Source organism: Abramis brama, assembly GCF_963993115.1.
Source record: "Abramis brama genome assembly, chromosome: 3".
Taxonomy (NCBI): Eukaryota; Metazoa; Chordata; class Actinopteri; order Cypriniformes; family Leuciscidae; genus Abramis; species Abramis brama.
In genome coordinates this window covers 36,129,331-36,149,828 of record NC_139965.1, presented here as the reverse complement: position 1 = coordinate 36,149,828, position 20,498 = coordinate 36,129,331, and the positions used below count along the sequence as shown (strand labels likewise).

The window sequence follows — 20,498 nt, the reverse complement described above, 5'->3', positions numbered from 1 at the left end:
GCTACATGTTCTAGAAAATGCTGATCTGTCATTCAGATCGTTGCTTAACCTGCTCCTTTTATCAGCTGTAAGAACCTGACGCATTTGCTGGATTGTGTTTTCTCTGCTCTGGTTTTCCCCCGGAAAAGTTATGGTTTGTTGTCTCTTACTGAAACATTACATTCTCTCGATGATCGGTATATATCCATTTGATGTGTACATGGATAGAGATATATACGTGTGTGTATACATATATACATATACATATGCATATACATATACATATATATATAAAATATATGTATATATATGTATATGTGTGTGTGTGTGTGTGTGTGTGTGTGTGTGTGTGTGTATAGCAGAGTAACAGTCTCAATTTGCTTATAGGTACGTGAAGGCCTGAAACTGCATTCCAGTCGGGGTGCTTCACGTTCATTACGGCTGCAGTGCTGTTCCGTTTCCAAAATAATTTGGACTTTAAGTTAATTGTCTTAATCATTTTTGTTCTTTGACTATTATATTGTATTTGTTTTGATTCATAATTTTTGATTGATCATTTCTCGTCTCAATTGTCTATTGCTTTTTCCTTAATTCTAATTATCTTTCTTTGTGGTTTTATTTTATTTGCTCTTTCCAGTTGCATTAGATTTGTTTGTTTGATATGTAATTTTGTTTAAGTTTGTATTGTTTTGTTTCCTTTATTGATTTTCTTGTGAAATATGTGTTTGCAATTTTTTTGATATTTGGCTTTGCTCTAAGTAACTGTTTATTTACTGACTCGTTAAGTGCAACATTTATTTTATTTATTTTTTTATTTTGGTTTTGTGTTTCACTAAGTTGACTGAGCTCTACAATCAACCCAGCTCCCAAAGTGACAATTTATTTGATGTGCATATTTTATTATTAAAATATTAATTATAACCCCATTGTCCAATATTTGAAGGCTCAATTGATATTTGAGCCTGCAAATTGAGTTTCAGGATTACAGTAGTTTTAGGAGGTGAATGTTCAAGGTTTTACAATAATGTTCTAGTTATGCATGATTTGTGACCTGAATAAGGGTTAAGGTTTTGAATTTTTTAATTTTTTTTTAAATCAGTTTCTTTTTAATAAAATATTTTAGAGTTTGGCATAACTAGTAGAATGTGTATTCATTATAAAAATGCCCATGGTGTTTTAAGACTTTATCATTTTTCATGGCTAGATATGATTTCATCACTCTTTTAAAATTAAAGTTAAGCTAGGCGATTTGTTTAATAAACACTTTTTGTTATACTGGTTGAAACTCTCTTCACAGCCTGATGGCAATCAATAATAGAAGTGGTCTAAATATTGCAAGTACATATACCTTCTGTGGAAGTCTCAGGACCAAAACGTTTTCAATCACTGCATTTGGCCTGTCAACATATGCATATGAACATGAATCTTCATATCTCCATGTACCCTGCCCGAGCAGACATCACACATCATCAGCACATTCCCGCATTGCAAACACAGTCACTGGGCAGCGTAAACAAACAGCAGTCATCTTTTACAGTTCCCCCTGAACCAAAACAATGAGCTTATGCTGTGTTCATGCCATGTCGTAACCGTAATCACGAGGTTGCAACCCTTGACTTTTTTACCAGGAGCTGTTCACATCCTCATACTCAGAGTTATGAGTTTCTGTCAACACTATCAACACCAAAAATGAATCTTCAAAAGTCAGGTGGTAGAAGTAAGCGCTCTGTAAGTTGTTTGCATTCATTATTATTGTAATGTTATGTGCTTTGAGACATGAGGTAATTTAACGCCGTATTTCGTCTCATGCCGCTGTGCAGATTGCTGTGTGCATTCATGTGTTTTGGAGGAGGCGTGGCTTTGGAGAGTGCTCTGTCGTTGGATTTCTGCGAGCCTCTTTGATGATATTTTATTTTTAGAGTGTTGCCAGGTCTCCTCTCATTTGGAGAGTGGTTTTCCTGAGACCTCCACTCGTCAGGGGTATAGTGTCCTCTGACATGACAAGCAAGATATTCCTTATCCTTGGCCATATTCCCTCGAAGGTATTCTGAAGAATACCAGGACCTGAGCTCTGCCCACAGGGTATGTAGCTGGGGTTTCTGGCCCTAGGGAATAAAGTCACAACAGCTGCTGGTGCGTATCCTCTAGGACGGGGAACTGAGACTCCAGATCTAGCTCTGTGGAGTCATTGACTGTTACGGCATTCATTCTCATTAATTCGTATGCTTCCCAGGATGCAGTGTGAGTTCCCATTTGAAAGGGAAAGTCTTGGGTTACGAATGTAACCATGGTTCCCTGAGAAGGGAAACAAGACACTTCCATGCTTCGGGTATGCCTGCTCATGTCTCCTTCAGACAAAATAAGTTTTTGATATGTACTACAAGATCATTTCATACTCTGGTCGCACCGCTAGTGACGTCATAAGCTGTCACCAGCCAATGTTAGTCGCATTTAGACACGTGCTTCAGACACCGGTCACGCTGGAGGCGCTCCCCATAAGCATCCTAGGACGCAGTGTCTTGTTCCCCTTCTCAGGGAACCATGGTTACATTTGTAAACCGATACATTCTTCAAAGGAGAAAAAAAAAACAGTAATTGAGTGACTGAATTAAAATAAGATATATTTTTGTTGTTTTAGCTTATTTTAATGCTTGTTTTGTCATAATTTAAATAATTCAAATAACCTTGAGGCCTACTTGGAAGTTTGTTGTTAAGAACCTCTTTTCTAAAGCCTCTTTTATATACAATTTTATATCCCATTTTAGTATATTCTTACTCTGCCATAATAATGTAGTATATTTGAATTTACTTAATTATTTTTTTATTCCTCAGCAAATATATGTGATTAACTCAATTATTTGGCATTTCAAAAAACTTTAATCAATTGACAGCGCTAGTTTTTAGTAAAACTGTTTTGACACTCGTCAAATGTAAAATAGTTAAGGAGGCACATCATTGAATGGTGGGTATTTTTTGTCTGATCTGGCAGAGCATTTGCTGCATATCTGAATACAAAAACTCATCCATCATCCTATTTGTGGACGCAAGCTCTCAATAGAGCTGTTGCTATCATGTCTCCATTACAGCACTGCACATTAATATCTAACCATATGCTGTAAGATCTGACATAATGATTAACAGAAGATATCCGATCTGTACAATTCGTATCTCATCAGCGTATAATAGTGCATGTTCAATAGTTGTCGGATTTGCAACATGTCGTCATCCATGTTGACATTCATCAATACTTTAAAATGTAGCTTTGTAATGCATCATTTAGGTAATGCAGAGTGAATCAAGGTTGATGCAATGCATGCAATCCTTCCACTCTTTTTGATTTCACATCAACCTCCCCAGCCCTCATTCCAAGCAGACACGCACCATATCTTACCGAAATCTAATCCATCACAGCCATCATTATAGATCAGCGCTCACATCCGCACGCACGCACAGCTTTTTATTCTGGTATCATTCACTCTGGATCCTCCAACCCCCGGACTCTGTTTGCCACAGTTAATAAACTACTCAAACCCATTGACAATATCACTCACTTATTCACCATGGACAAATGCAATAATTTCATCGACTTCTTTAAATACAAAATTGACAGCATTCACCAAGAACTCTCTGTAAACATCTCTCCCAGCACAGACCCTCAACCTGACTCATCCCTTCCATTTCACACCACTCTCCCCTCCCTATCAGTCATTACAGAAACGGATCTCACTAACCATTTCAACAAAATCCACCTCACAACCTGCCCACTGGATCCCATTCCATCTGCACTGGTCAAGCACTGCCTTCCCTGCCTCAGCCCACTCATCATGGTCATCATCAACTCCTCTCTCACCTCTGGAACAGTTCCCTCTTCCCTCAAAGTTGCCGCCATCACACCAATACTTAAAAAACCTGGCCTGGATCCTGACAACCCCAACAACTTCCGCCCCATCTCCAACCTACCTTTCCTGTCTAAAATCCTGGAACGCTCGGTCGCCTCTCAACTAAAACATCACCTCCTCTCCAATCAGCTCTACGAAACCTTTCAGTCTGGATTCCGCACTCATCACTCTACTGAAACTGCACTACTCAAAGTAACAAATGACCTCCTGCTTGCCTCTGACTCTGGTTTCCTCTCCATTCTCCTCCTACTTGACCTCTCTGCCGCCTTCGACACCATTGACCACTCCATCCTTCTACAACGCCTACAACATCTTGGCATCTCTGGCTCAGCTCTCTCCTGGTTAACCTCCTACCTCACCAACAGATCTCAATTCATATCCATCAACAACTGTACGTCTCACACCATACCTGTCAATCACGGAGTCCCTCAAGGCTCGGTGCTAGGTCCCCCTTTGTTTATCCTGTATATGCTTCCCCTTGGACTTATCATTCATAATCACTGACTAAAATTCCACAGTTACGCAGACGACACACAACTATACCTTAGCACCAGATCCATCACTCCTGCCACAGTATTAACCATCACAAACTGCCTGTCTGCAATAAAATCCTGGATGAACGTCAACTTCCTTAAACTCAACTGCAATAAATCGGAAATCCTCGTCGTTGGTCCCAAATCACTCCTTCCCTCCTCCCAAGACTTCACTCTATCTGTCGATGGCCATACAGTTACCACCTCTCCCCAGATCCGAAATCTTGGTTTCATTTTTGACCCCACACTCACATTTAAGCCTCACATCCGTCACATCACCAAAACTGCCTTTTTCCACCTACGAAACATTGCTCGCCTACGCCCCACCCTCTCCACATCTGCTGCTGAAACTCTCATCCATGCATTTATTACATCAAGACTCGACTACTGCAATAGCCTCCTATATGGTCTCCCTTCCTCTGATTTACAAAAACTGCAATATGTTCAAAACTCCGCTGCCCGTCTCCTCACCCACACCCGCTCCAGAGACCACATCACCCCCGTCCTTCAACAGCTTCACTGGCTCCCTGTACAACAGCGCATTCATTACAAAGTTCTGCTCATCACCTACAAAGCCCTCAATAACTTGGCCCCTCCATACCTCACAGACCTCTTGCAGCACCACCGCCCCTCCCGACGCCTCCGCTCTGCCGACTTAAACCTTCTCAAACCCATCACCAAATCAAAGCACCGAACTTTGGGGGACCGAGCCTTCGCCATCGCTGCCCCCACCCTTTGGAACTCACTCCCCATCCACATCAGAAACTCAGACTCACTGACCACCTATAAAAAACTGCTCAAAACTCAGCTCGCCTACAATCTATAGTAGCACTCTCATTTTTGTTTGTTTGTTTCATTTGTAAAGCGTCTTTGCGTTCCTTGAAAAGCGCTATATAAGACTTATGTATTATTATTATTATTATTATTTATTTTTTGCTTACACGTTACTGAAGCACATTTTCACATACACGTTTTTGGAGCTAAGAATGAATACTTACTGCAGGTATGAAATCATCCCCTTCATTTTCCAGGCCATGATAGTGGTGTCCACGCACAGTGATTGGATTTATAAAAGAATGTCGTATGGAAGCAACGAGACTAATAAACACAGTGTAGGCATAATTTCCTCCCAAAAAAGCTAACCTTTAATCAAGTCACATCACATGAGTGTTTTGTCTGTGTGTGCATATAAATGTGAATGAGTGTAAATGTATGACTGCAAGCGCTCTGAAGGAGATTTTAAGAGTCTCAATGACCTCTGCAGTGTCGGGCAGGGCTAACCTTGATATGAGGACAGATTTGTCTCAGGGAAAACGAGTATCATTGATATCATTTGAAAGACAGCAGGGAGGTTGGCCATTATCTGAATAGATGGTGACAGTTTAGAGTAAGTAAGAAGACAACATACTCATCACTCACCCCCGTTTTTTTTTTTTTTTTTTGTAATATAACATCACTATTGTGTGACTGCTCTATTGCCTCCCTGTTTTTTAAGCAGTCACTTTTCTGAAAGAATGGGTTGGTGTGCCTTGATACAATTGGTATAATTTAACACATGCAGTCAATCTATTAAAATGAGGTGATCACTTACTTTTCCTCTGAATATCTCTGAGTTGCTTACCAGAAAGTGTGTTCATTTGTTCCTTTATTCGTTCCTTCGTTCGTTCCTTTGTTCGTTTATATGTTCCTTCCTTCTTTCCTTCCTTTCTAATAAACAAATGTTCTTACAGGATTTTGAATGGATTATACATTATACATACATCAGATCCTGTATTTGACTGGCCTGCTGCTTGAATGTCAGCTGTGTGGAAACACTCTGATAGAAGGAGGTAACAGTACTGAACTGCAGTAGAAAGGAAACCCATCAGTCCTGCCAGATCTTCCTACACTATTTATCAGCAGGCACTTTCAGACCACAGCAACATTTTAAACTAAAGATACTCCCAAAAACAAACCACAAATCATGTTTGCAAAGCTTTATATTCCTTAATTGACTCTTTTTCTCTAAACTGAGCAATTCTCTGCCATTTTCAGAGTTTTTTATAAGACTGTTATAAAAACAGCATGATTATATTATTGAATTTAAATAATGTTTTACCATAAAGTGGGCATGCACCTTTCAGTAGTTAATAGTATCCATTCAAGAGACAAAAAAAAAAGACAAAAAAAAGAAGAAATAATATTACAATAATATTAATAATAATAAAAGTAGTTAATAGTGAGAATTGGACCTGTTGTATTACAAATTTATTAAATGTTTAATTTAGGTTCCACTACAATAGTATACAAACTGAGAAAGTCTAGTAGACTGATTTTAGCATTTGAGGTATAAATGATGATAATTGAGTTTCCAGCTAGAGATTCCTGCCAGACCTGTTTTTTCTATTGTAAGTTAAATGAGTCAGATTACTGAGACTCTCACCTTTTGTCTTTAATGGCTCTTGGAGCCCGAGCCCCAGCCCCAGTCTTTGAATAGTTAGGCTGATTTGATTATCATCTATGCATTTGGATAGTTATGCTGATTGGATTAGGATTGGTAACACTCTGGAGTCTAGGGTGGGTTCCTAAACCTGTATACTTCATTTACATGCTTTGTTCAACCTCAATGTAAATCCCTCCCCCTAAATGTATATAAATTGCAAGGCAACATTCCTTAGTCAGACTAGTTGGATGACTACAGCAACGCACAGCGAAGTCCTCAATAAAGAATAACTTCTGCTTGAAAGATATCCCAATTTCTCCTGGTCTCTGCTTTGACGAAGGAAAAGTTTCCAACCGACCCTAAGCTAAAGTATTACCAAAATTATCTGACTGGATCACACAATGTGATGCACTTCTGTAAATATCTATATGTGTGTTTATATGTATATGTATATTTATTTACCTGCTTACCTGCATGATAATATTCTAATCCAACCCAATGCCTACCCAATACCTAAACTTAACAACTACCTTAATAACTATTAATAAGCAGTAATTAGGAGTTTATTGAGGCAAAAGTCATAGTTAATAGTTAGTTTATAGAGATAATTTGACCCTAATCTAAAGTGTGACCAGAATTTTATCATAAACATTAATTGGCTCTGTGGTCTCTGAGACATCAAACTGAACATGATCCTGAACCATGAACCAGTAGGTGGAGTACACCAGCTGATTTCATCCATATTATATGGCATGCATATTTTTCATTAAAATTGTGTTGATGTCTTTTGTTTTCATCAGATAATGTAGAAACACAATAACAAAGAGGTCATCCTCCCCTGAGATTTTAAGCATTTTTCCCCCCTTCTTGTGCTATTGTAACACAATAAAACAAGACAAAGCTATTAGCTCCATATTTACTCGGTCTGTTGCATGTGTGTGTGTGTTCCGGCCTTGTCAAATTGGAACATCCATCGTACATTATCTGTGGGCCAGTGCCCAGGGTGATCGAGACCCATTCACATGACATGTCTGGATGTGAACCAGTGGCTTCTATGACCCCTCCATTGGAGAAGCTTACAAATCTGGACAGAGTTTAGCATTCCAGGACATGACTGCCATCCAGATGGCCTGGTCCCAGCTGAACCCACTGACACTGGCCATTATTCTCCTCCTTCATGGTTGGAGGCCTCAGCAATTCATAATGCAAAATGGGGATGAGGATAATTGCTGTTGTTACCCAAGGTTTTTTGAGTGGAAAATGAAGTAATAATAAAAAGGGGAGGTTAGAAAAGGGAAAAAGGCACTGCAATTCTGGTACACTGCATGGATGTAATTTGTTTAACCAATATAAAACTGGCATTTAATTTTTTAGATGGATTAAAAAAGGCAGAGAAGTGCACATGCACGAAAGGGGAACAGTGATGGCATTACACTCAATATATAGTTGTATTAAATCTTTATTCCATGGTAAAATCTAATTAGATAACCTTAATTTTTTTTTTTTTTTTTAAGCGCACAAAACCGATTGCCTTAAACAAAATAAAAATAAAAAATGCAGTAAAGTGAAATATGAATAGTATGTTGTACTGGCAAATGCTTAGTTAATGGAGTTCACTTACTCGAAAGTTCAAGTAACTAAAAAAGAACATTAGAGAGTACTTAATAATTTACTTTAGATTTACTTCTTTGTTACTCAGGATTACTGACTCCCAGAGTGCATTCCGGCATGAATGAATTAAGGAATTGCTTTTGCTATATTTGATAATTGTATTAGTCTTGTGTCAGAGGTTGTGTCAGAAAAATCACAATATAGAAAGTATTCAGTCATGTGACATGTTGAGGAAAAGTCACATGACTTTGGTGCATAAGAATTTATTTGGTAAATGTGTTTCCATCATATTTTATGTGCTTGTTTTCTTAATGTGTATCCACCTTAAGCAAGCTTATACTGTAAGTTTATGTACATTTTATTCACATCATTATGTTTCCATCCAGCATTTTTTATGCAATATTCCAAAATTTACCTAAAATATGTTGATGGAAACCTGACTATTGAATAGCACAAATTCAGGCTTCAGTCTTTGTGCGTTGCTGTTGAATGTATGTTTACAGTCTAACTCATTATTTATGTATTTACATCAGACTTCCAGATGTGTAAATAGCTTTTCCACGTTCCAAATCCATCCTCATAATGCTCAGATTACTAATGGCAAGAGACTTACTTTCTTGTTTGCAAAAAAAAAACAAACAAAAAAACAACAACAACAAAAAAAACAATCATATATATTTAAATAGGCCTTTAGGGAGGATAAACAACCTTTTTGAGGGAGTAGATTCAGCAGAGCCAGTACATCTTCATTAAAATAAGCTTCATGTATTTTATTTATTTTTTAAAAGCCCCATTCTCCTTTCCTAATTAGTGACAGTTTTCATGACATTCAGCCCATTTAATAGTCAAGAACACTTACAGTTGAAAATAAGTGTCTGGCAGAGCTAAATAAATATAGCTGTAGATATAAAGTCCCTCACTGTTGGATATGTATCAAATACATAAAGTGCTATCATGAATGGCTCTCTGTATAGAACTCAGAACTCATAGTCATTATTTACTTACTCTTCAGAAAATCACAATTGCCAAAACACTCTCATACTTTTTATATCTTTCATCTGTAATTTTGTATATTTTTTTTATTGCCTTTCTTTCATTTTCACAAGGAAGTTGTACATTTTCAAAACTTAGAATAGCCAACTTCACAGGTTTCCCATTAAATTATTCCTATCAAAATTCCTAGCAGATTTCGCTATGGGGTGATTTTATTCTCTGGGGTTTGAGGGTTTGACATATCACAAATTAGATTTGAATGTAAGGGTTCCCTTTCGAAAGGGAACTCTACACTACGTCATCATGACGCTATGGGGAACGCCTCAGGCGTGACAGGTGTCTGAAATCAAATATCAACTCACGTCAATCATGTTGACCGGCGACAGCCCGTGAATCATCAGCTTGATTGATTAACGCGCGACCTGGATGTATAAAGGGGAGCCTTGCATACATGACAACATTCTTTTCGTCTTCAGGGACTGTTTGTCTGGTAAGAATATCACTTAACAGTATGAAACGCGCAGAGAAGAAGCAGAGCTTCCGTAAGTGTGCAGACCCGTGCCCAAGATTTTTGACGCCGGGTGACACACACAATCTGTGCGTCTTTTGTTTGGGTGTAGAGCACGCACGAGAGGCTCTCGAGAGAGAGCTTCTTGTGCAAACTGCGAGAGGTTTTTTTGAAGACTCTCCGCTCTCGTCTGACCCTTTTCTCGAGGGAAGAGGGTTCAGCATCTGAGCCCCGTGGTACGGGTCCCGCTCGGGCTGAGGCTCAGCGGCGACTCTCATCATGGGGGTCTCAGATGGAGCTGGCCGATCGTCTTGAGAGGGAGGTTCACCTCTCAGACAGTTCGTCCGCTGACGAGGGTGAGATGCAGGTAGATGATGACGTCTTATCATTATCGCCTAATGCGTCTGCAGCTGCTGCTCTTCCGGACGGGCAGGATATGGTTGATGATGCCGTCAGTCTGGCAGATACCGAGCCATCTCAACCATCCTGCCCTGTGTATGCGGAGCTGGTGGATGTTATGGGGCGCGCCACCGACAGATTACAGCTGCCGTGGAGGCGCGTTAGGGAAGAAACTGCTCGTGGCCGTCTCGACGATCGGTTTCTTCCCAGCCATAGGCCACCAGCTCAGGTGAGCCTTCCATTCCTTCCAGATCTCCATACTGAGATCAAGAAGGCATGGAAGAACCCATACTCTGCCCGTATTCATCCACATCAGCGGGGTAGTTTCGCTGCTGTGGATGGAATCGCGGAGCATGGGTATGTGTCGATGCCGCCAGTTGACGAGACGTTGGCTAACTATCTCGTCTCTGGGCAGGCATTGACACTAAGAGCTCCTACCCTGCCATCCAAGCCGCTAAAAACAACATCGCGCTTGAATGGCAGAGCATACACAGCAGCGGGTCAGGCCGGTACTGCTCTGCACACACTCGCTGTGTTACAGGCGTACCAGGCCGACCTGCTGCGGGATCTCGACCAGGGGACAGGACTATCCCCTGAGGCGGTCATTGAGCTGCGCCGTACCACGGATCTTGCTCTCCGGGCCACCAAACAATCTGCTGCCGCCATTGGCCGGTCAATGGCGGCTATGGTGGCCACGGAGAGGCATCTGTGGCTTAACCTGGCTGACATCGGGGAGAAAGAGAAGACCTTTCTTCTCGATTTGCCGGTTTCGCCCGCTGAACTTTTTGGCCCCTCCGTTCAGACGGTGGTTGAAAAGTTCAGGGAGGCGAGGGCGCGCTCAGCTGCGTTTAAGAGCTGCATTCTGCTGAGATCCGAGTCCGCGCCCAAGCAGGCGGGAAGGCCTGGCCCGTCTTGGTCTGAGGGCCATAGACAGGCCCAGAAGGCCAGTGTCTCTTCTCGTGCGCCTCCTCCTGTCCGGAGTAGGTCACAGAGGAGACGCAGTTCCCGCAGGAAGAAGGATCCGAGGGAGGTTATCCAGCAAAAGCGCACTCAGCGGCGCTAGGGATGATCTCCCCGGATGCCTTCTCCTAACGTTCCCCAGGCGTTTCTTACATCAGGCCTGGGGCTGGGCCTATGATGAGTATCATGTCTGATGGCCCTCCTCGGCCTGGTTGGTATGAGCGCCTCTTTCAGGCATGTAAGTGGTGAACCCAGGTACTCTTTGGGAAAGAGGGAATTCCTGACGTGTCTTTACTTCACACGCCGCAGGTGTACTGTCTGGTCTTCTTCGTGAAATGTTTTTTGTGCGCAAATAACATATTTTTTGTTTCTCTTACAGACCGCGTCTCCTGTATAGAGTTTGGGGGCATGTTATGGTAAGAAGGTAAAAATCTAAAGGTTTTTCTTTTTTGGAGGTGCTGTATGGCAGGTAGTAGGCCTTTGCAGGCCTCCTTGACCAGACAGTCCCCATTTAAAAAGGAAACATGTGGGCCCCCACATACTGTGGCTGAATGTGAGCTCCCACATATTGTGGTTATCAGGTCAGAGGCCTCACCAGGCCTTCCTGAATATGAACTCCCACATTCAGTGGTCGAATATGAGCTCCCACATACTGTGGTTATCAGGTCAGATGCCTCACCAGGCCTTCCTGAATATGAGCTCCCACGTGCTGTGGTTATCAGGTTATAGGCCTTACCATGCCTTCCTGGAGATGGGCCCCCACATTTAGTAGGAATTTGAGCTACCACATACTGTGGTTAAATATGAGCTCCCAGATACTACGGTTTTTCAGGTCAGAGGCCTCACCAGGCCTTCTTGAACATGAGCTCCCACATACGGTGGTTGAATATGAGCTCCTTCATACTCTGGTTATCAGGTTAGAGGCCTTACCAGGCCTTCCTGTATATGAGCTCCCACATTCAGTGGTCGAATAGGAGCTCCCACATACTGTGGTTATCAGGTCAGAGGCCTCACCAGGCCTTCCTGAATATGAGCTCCCACATACTGTGGTTGAATATGAGCTCCCACATTCTGTGGTTATCAGGTCAGAGGCCTCACCAGGCCTTCCTGTATATGAGCCCCCACATTCAGTGGTCGAATATGAGCTCCCACATACTGTGGTTATCAGGTCAGAGGCCTCACCAGGCCTTCCTGAATATGAGCTCCCACATACTGTGGTTGAATATGAGCTCCCACATACTGTGGTTGAACATGAGCTCCCACATACTGTGGTTAGCAGGTCAGAGGCCTCTCCAGGCCGTTCTATGAGCTCCCACGTTCTGTGGTCGAATATGAGCTCCCACATACTGTGGTTATCAGGTCAGAGGCCTCACCAGGCCTTCCTGAATATGAGCTCCCACATACTTTGGTTGAATATGAGCTCCCACATACTGTGGTTATCAGGTCAGAGGCCTCACCAGGCCTTCCTGAATATGAGCTCCCACATACTGTCGTTGAATATGAGCTCCCACATACTGTGGTTATCAGGTCAGAGGCCTCACCAGGCCTTCCTGAATATGAACTCCCACAGTCAGTGGTTGAATATGAGCTCCCACATACTGTGGTTATCAGGTCAGAGGCCTCACCAGGCCTTCCTGAATATGAGCTCCCACATACTGTGGTTGAACATGAGCTCCCACATACTGTGGTTAGCAGGTCAGAGGCCTCTCCAGGCCGTCCTATGAGCTCCCACGTTCTGCGGTCGCTAGGTCACAGGCCTCACCGGCCTTCCTGAGTTTTAACCTTCCACATTTAGTGGTCACCAGGCTTTAGGCCTCCTCGGCCTTCCTGGTTATGAGTTCTTTACATGTCAGGTGGCAGGCCTCACCAGGCCTTCCTGAATGAGAACTCCCACATATTGTGACTATCAGGTTGCAGGCCTCATCTGGCCTTCCTGATTATAGGTTCCCACATACGGTGGTTCCCTGGTTACAGGCCTCACCAGGCCTTCCTGGTTATGAGCCTTCACATGTCAGGTTACAGGCCTCACCCGGCCTTCCTGAATGTGAACTCCCACATACTGTGATTATCAGGTTACAGGCCTAATCTGGATACGAGCTCCCACATTCTGTGGTCGTCAGGTCACAGGCCTCAGTGGCCTTCCTGAGGATGAGCTCCCACTTAACTGTGTTTGCCAGGTTGTAGGCCTCATCAGGCCTTCCTGATTTTAGAGTGATGAAGTACGTGCACCTTTACTTCATCCTTTTTGGTACATACGCTCCGTATCTTTTTTAACCCAAGCTTATGGTAAGTCACACGACTTACGTCTTGTGTACTTTCTTAAATCCATTTTTATGGTAAGGGTTGTGCGCTTTATCGCTTCGGTCCCTTCCTATGTGGCTCAGACCCTGTTCTTTCACCTCGGGTCCCACTCTAGATGCGTCCTGTCGTCACGTATATTACGACAGACGCCTTTCTCTAGCTAACTTCCACATTCTGATGAGCTCCCACACACTGTGGTCATCGCGTTACAGACCTTTCCGGCCTTCCCGAGTATGAGCTCCCACATGCTGTGGTCGCCAGGGTAGAGGCCTCATCAGGCCTTCTTGGATTCAGAATAGCTAAGTACATGCACTTTCTTTCATGTACTTTCTATAATCCATATTTATGGTAAGGGTTATGCGCTGTACGCTTAATTCCCTTTTTTACGTGGCCCAGACTTCGGTTCTTAGGTCCCACTCTAGATGCATCTTGCTGTCGCAATGTTTTACGACAGATGCCTCCCTCTTGAGCTATCTCCCACATTCTGTGGCAGGCTATAGGCTTCATTAGGCCTTTCTAGGGCCTTTCTAAAGTAAAGCTCCCACAGGTTGTGGTCCTCAGGTTACAGACCTCACCGGCCTTCCTGATATGAGCTCCCACATGCGGTGGTCGCCAGGTTAGAGGCCTCACCAGCCTTCCTGAAGGTGAGCTCCCACATGTTGTGGTTGAATACGAGCTCCCCCATGTTGTGGTCGCCAGGTTAGAGGTCCTACCAGGCCTTCCTGAAGGTGAGCTCCCTTTAGGCCCTCACAGGCCTCCTCAGTGTTTTGAAACCCAAACACTGGGTAGATCCATGGCTCGGGTTGGATGCCTTAAGGCAAGTGTCCAGAGGCTCTGTCTTCAGACAGACAGGAAGTGGCCAGACGGTAGTGTCTTATGTAGTCACACCAGGTCAGGCCTGCCTGGTGGCATTTCAGTTCTAGGCCCTCGCAGGCCTCCTCAGTGTTTCGAAACACAAACACTGGGTAGATCTGTGGATCGAGTAGAGAAACTCCCCTCGCTGGCAAGGGTTGTAAAGCACTATGCTGAGTCATACTCTCCAGGATGTCCCGTCTCTGAGATCCGGGCTGAGTGGTTCACTGCCTGCTTCGCAGTCCCTCGGGTTGGATGCCTTCCTAAAGGCAAGTGTCCAGAGGCTCTGTCTTCGGACAGACAGGAAGTGGCCAGACTGTAGTGTCTTATGTAGTGACACCAGGTCAGGCCTGCCTGGTGGCATTTCAGGTCTGCCTGGTGGCATTTCAGGTGGCACGTTCCCCTGAATAGTGACTGGCTGGGGTTCCCTTGGGTCCCTTAGCCACATTCCCTAGAAGGGACCCTTTCTATTTTTTGAATTGTGGTCCTAGGCCTTTGAGCTGGCCCAGGTAGACCTTCCTTTAAAACTGTGGAGGTTTTCTGTGGTATCCTTTAGCTTGGGCTATGACCGTAGGGAATGCTGTCACCGACAGCCCAGTGTGACCTGAGGGGGATCTAGCATTCACTGAATTGCTGGTTCTGACAGTTGTCACTGCCTTTGGGCATGCACTCCCCTTAGCATGGTGGCGTTGGTATATCGTTCCCCATAGCGTCATGATGACGTAGTGTAGAGTTCCCTTTCGAAAGGGAACGTCTCAGGTTACGACTGTAACCTATGTTCCCTGAGAACAGGGAACGAGACACTACGTCTCCCTGCCATGCCTTGGGGCCTGCCTGCAACAGTCCCTTCAGACGATAGGATGTTGTCATGTGTGCAAGGCTCCCCTTTATACATCCAGGTCGCGCGTTAATCAATCAAGCTGATGATTCACGGGCTGTCGCCGGTCAACATGATTGACGTGAGTTGATATTTGATTTCAGACACCTGTCACGCCTGAGGCGTTCCCCATATCGTCATGATGACGTAGTGTCTCGTTCCCTGTTCTCAGGGAACATAGGTTACAGTCGTAACCTGAGACGTTTTTGAATTACCAACAGTTGTAGATGTGCATATAAGACTGGGAAGAGCTTACAGCCTTAGCTAGTCATTAGAGAGAATTCAGGTTGCAGCTTTGGGATAACACTACCTGTAACTGCTGGTCTAGTATCAGTTTCCCACCCCCAAAACCAAAACCTTGATTATTAGTGAGAAAGGAAAAGCTGAGACTATAGCCCTCCTATTGTGTTGAAGGTAAATGACCCACATTCAAAACAATTTTTTATTATTATTATATATTTTTTTTAACTGCTTGAAACACTTGTTAAACTATTTATTTCTTCTTGAAATCTTGTGACCTTTTCTTATTTCTTAAAGGGGTGGTAAAACACGATTTCACTTTTCTAACTTTAGTTAGTGTGTAATGTTGCTGTTTGAGCATAAACAACATCTGCAAAGTTACAACGTTCAAAGTTTAAAGCAAAGGGAGATATCTGCTTTTAAATAAATCAATTTCTAAGAACTACAGAAACAGCCGATGGGGACTACACGACATTCCTGTGGGCTTGCTGACATCACTAAGCCCAATATTTACATAAACCCCTCCTCTGGGAACACAATACATAAAGGGGGCGAGGCCATTTTATGTTGCTTTGGAGAAGAGTTGTTGTGGTACTGGAGTGTCGTTGCCGCTATGCCATCTAAACGCTGTTATTTTCACCCAGATTGCAGGTCCACTTTGTTCAGTCTTCCTAAGGACGGTTACAATTTATTTTTAACTCGGTCCCTCATAATTATAATCCAAATGTTGCACATTTTCCGGAGGAAAGCTTCCTCAATCTACACGAGTTACAATGTAGGATTCGCAAACGGCTTGTCCTGAAACATGGAGCAGTTCCAACTTTAAAAACAGAAGCTGTTGTTTACGACCAACAGCCTGTAAGTATGATTTTTTCGTTGATGTGTTTTCCTGTAATAGTTTGTATTGTTAATTGTACGTTGTAGCGAGGAAGTAAACGAAAGACAATGCAGTTTGTCTCCACAAACCAGTTTGTTAAATGCTAATTCATACTTATCTGACAAACACATACAAACTTGTGTTTAATATCACCAGCGCAGCGAACTTGGAATGTTCGTGGTTGTTGTCGTTTATAAGTGATCACTGTAAATTATTCTTTGATTATAGCTTTTATGTATTGTTTATCTACAGGCATGCTAAATATGGTTTGCGTTTGATTTTGCTACTGTTGTAAAGCCAATGTTTAGTGTTCGTATTGGGTTAGTAGTTCTGGCGACAGATATTTAGCTACAATCGTTTTAAATATACAAAAGTAACAGTCAGTGTCATATAGCGATCACAATAGATCTGCATTTAAAAAAAATAAAAAACATACCTTTCTGAAACGTCCTTTAACAGCCGTTCTTGAACAGGTTCTGCTCAAACTGGTATGGGAATATTAACGCCGTTGTTTACTTTAGCACAAACTACCGGTAAGGGTAAGGGGCGTTTCCGAAACAACATGCACTTGGCGGTTAGCGAATCACAACACACTGGGCCAGCTAACCAATCTGAGCCCATTGCGTATTTTTGAGGGCGGGGCTTCATAGAACCCGGAATCATCAGACCGTTTTTACAAGGAGGGACAGAGCAGTGTAGAATAATGGTTAAATATGTGAAAAATAATGCGAATTTTTAAAAACGAAGCATGAACACATATTACAGTGAACCCCACAAACACAATCAAGCCTTCGAAAAAAGGCGTTTTACCACCCCTTTAAGTGTCATGAATGTGCATGCAAAGCTTCGGCATAGATGTACTTTGGAATGGCTGTATATTTTGGTGACTATGATTATGTTATGGGATCAAATTGACCCCCATTGGTTTACATGCAAACACAGCAAACAGTCAGGTAAAAAAACAACAACAACAAACAGACCTTAAGAAATTAAAGAAAGACTCTTTTTTTCTTCTTTTTTCTCATGGTGATGATTTTTGGCAAATTGCATGAAACCCAACAGGGTTTCCAACACAAATGGAATACCCATAAACATTTTAATCAAGTAGTGAAATGTGTAGATTAAAATTTGATGATTTAAACATGGTCATTGACCTGTCTTTGTCACAGAGACCTGTCAACCTTGCTTAGTGCAAAATGGACCCAGCTGTAAACATGTAATTTAGATGTTGACTCTTTACAAACACAAATACAAATCAAATTGACAATCTATAGATATACAATAAACTTTAAAAAAATGCATTTGTCATGACTCGCGTTGTCACAGGTGTGTGTAGGCGGAAGAAGGTGAGGAAGGCAGAGAGCTTCAATGCAAGAGTTTAATTCCAAAATATAATCCAAAAAGGTATAAACAGTCAGATAACACACTCTACATACAACTAACAACTCACCAGGACAGACTGAACAGAGGAAACTAAATACACACAGATGAACTGAAAACAGGTGATACAAATGAGGGTAATTAACAAGACACAGGTGATACAAATGAACTAATGAGGGTAACCAGGGAAACAGATGAGCTAATCAGAAAAACAGAAACACAACACTGACAGTGACATGACACGCATGTCAGAATGTTGAAATTGTTTCACTTTTGAAAATACTGCAGTATTTGAAAAATCTCTGAAAGTTAGGCTTTTTTTTAAGATGAAAAAGCAATTTTGCCAATATCAGAATAATCAGTTTTTCATATATATATATATATATATATATATATATATATATATATATATATATATATGGGCTGTCAGCGTTAATGCATTAATCGCGATTAGTTAAAAACAATCCATAACGCGTTATTTATTTTTTTTTAATCGCATTTCAGGTAAGCTGTTTTGTCCCTTTGACAAGCCCGTAGTCAGCCCCTTTTGGTTTGTGAAGCGGTAAAAGGTGATGGATAGAAAAAGTACGACCGGATTTTTAAACAGCCTGTTTAACTTTAAAAAAAAATCAGACGGTTCCGTTGACAACACTAAGGTACAATGCAGCATTTGTTTCAAGGAGTTCAGCTACCATCGGAGCACGTCAAGTCTAAGTTACCACCTCCAGGCGAAACACCCCAGTGTTTCACCTGACGCCTCCCCGCCAAGCAAGCCGCAGCCCCGCCAAAGAACTATTTCTGAGTGCGGGCGTCGCAGCAGACCCTTGGATGAAAATAAGTTAACCACAGCGATCGCCAGATGGGTGGCAACTGATTGCAGACCAGTCAACATTGTTGAAGATTCGGGTCTCAGGGATGAAATCAGGTTGGCAAGTTCTGACCCGGCTTACACGTTACCATCGCGGGGAACAATTGTTGCTCGCATAGAGGAGCTTTATGAAGCTGAGAAACAATCTAAAATCAATCTCCTGCGAAATGCAAATGCTGTGGCATTAACCGGGGATCATTGGACGTCAGTAAGTAACCAGAATTATCTTGGAGTTACTGCACACCACATAGACGCTGACTGGAAGTTGCATTCGTTTGCTTTAACGGTTAAACACTCAGAAGAACGGCACTTTGCAGAAACATGTGCCGAACAATTTTCTGAAGTTGCAGAGCAGTGGGAAATTGCGGGGAAGGTGACAACAATTGGCACCGACAGTGCCCGTAATATGACAGCAGCAGCAAGACTCCTGCCATACGAGCACATGCCGTGCGTTGCGCACAGTTTACAGAGATCACTCCGTGACAGTGGTCTTGAGAATGTCTTGGCAAAATGCCGCAAATTGGTTGGACATTTTAAGCATAGTCCAGCAAATGCAGCTGAATTGCGAGCACAACAAGAGGAGTTGGGACAGCCACAGGAGCCCCTCGTCCAAGATGTTTCCACCAGGTGGAACTCCACTCTCAGCATGATCACCCGGCTTCTGAGAAACAAGGACGTTGTCAAGGCTACACTTGAACTCCATCAACAAAGAGGCACACCAGCCATGCTGACTAATGCAGAACTGGAGAAGATCGAAAAGCTTGAAACACTCCTTGAACCATGCAGGTAAATATTTTGAATTTGTTTTGTTGAAAATTAAAATGTGACTGATTTATTAGTCTCTCTTTAATCATTTAGTTATTGCTAAAATTAGATGCTGCTGCTTTTGTAGCTTTAAACATTGGTTATATGAATATGAAAAGCACTGAAGAGGAGGAAGGCCTACACACATGCTCTAAAAATTGAGTTTTTAGAATTTTATTTCACTGGAGCTTAACTTCATCCTTTTTTTTTTTTTTTTTATAACTGGTAATTGATTGCACTTTATGTTTCTTGGCAGGTATGTGACTGAGCTTTTGGGAGGAGAACAGTACATATCCTGCTCCGTGGTCCTGCCTGCACTGTGTCATTTGTTCCGGTTGATGACTGGTTCTGACGATGATCCAGGTTATGTGCTCCGGTTTAAAGCGGCCTTCACATCTGACCTATCAAAGCGAAAACAAAGCACCAATCTCCAGTGGTTGAAAGTGGCAACAGCGCTTGACCCCAGATTTAAGGATCTGAAATGCCTTCCCAGATCTGAAAGGGAGGAAGTCTGGAAGTTGATTAAAGAGGAGAGTGCCCAGCAACCTGAGCCTCGTAGAGAACCTGAGCCAGGTCCACCTAAAAAGAAAATGCACTTTCTGTTAGCTGCTGCATCAGATTCAGATGACGAAGAAGACCCAGCATCTGACACGTCTGTGGATCGGTACAGAGATGAGCCCAGCATCTCCATCGATGACTGTCCATTGGAATGGTGGTCTGGACACGCAAGGGCCTACCCAACCTTGGCACCTCTAGCACAAAAATATCTGGCTACACCTGCAACAACGGTACCGTGTGAAAGACTGTTCTCACTCTCTGCACTTGCCAGTAAGTTACTGTAATTAAGAGTTACAGTACCAAACCGTATTTCAGTTTTGTGTAATACAGTGCATTACTGTAAAAACGAAGCTAATCAGTACAGTGCATTACTGTAAAAACGAAGCTAATCAGTACACTACTGTAATTATTTTTATTTGTACTAAATATAAATTAGA

The 20,498-nt window shown here is 42.5% G+C and overlaps 1 protein-coding gene across 1 annotated transcript; it reads left to right on the top strand.

Moving 5' to 3' along the window:
- Window positions 1-15,021: 15,021 nt before the first annotated feature.
- Window positions 15,022-20,345, top strand: LOC311079917 (E3 SUMO-protein ligase ZBED1-like; the record flags this gene model as incomplete). Its single annotated transcript, XM_084109639.1, has 3 exons — window positions 15,022-15,054; window positions 18,512-19,485; window positions 19,760-20,345. 3 exons carry the CDS (start codon window positions 15,022-15,024, stop codon window positions 20,343-20,345), a joined length of 1,593 nt encoding a protein of 530 aa, XP_083965765.1.
- Window positions 20,346-20,498: the final 153 nt, after the last annotated feature.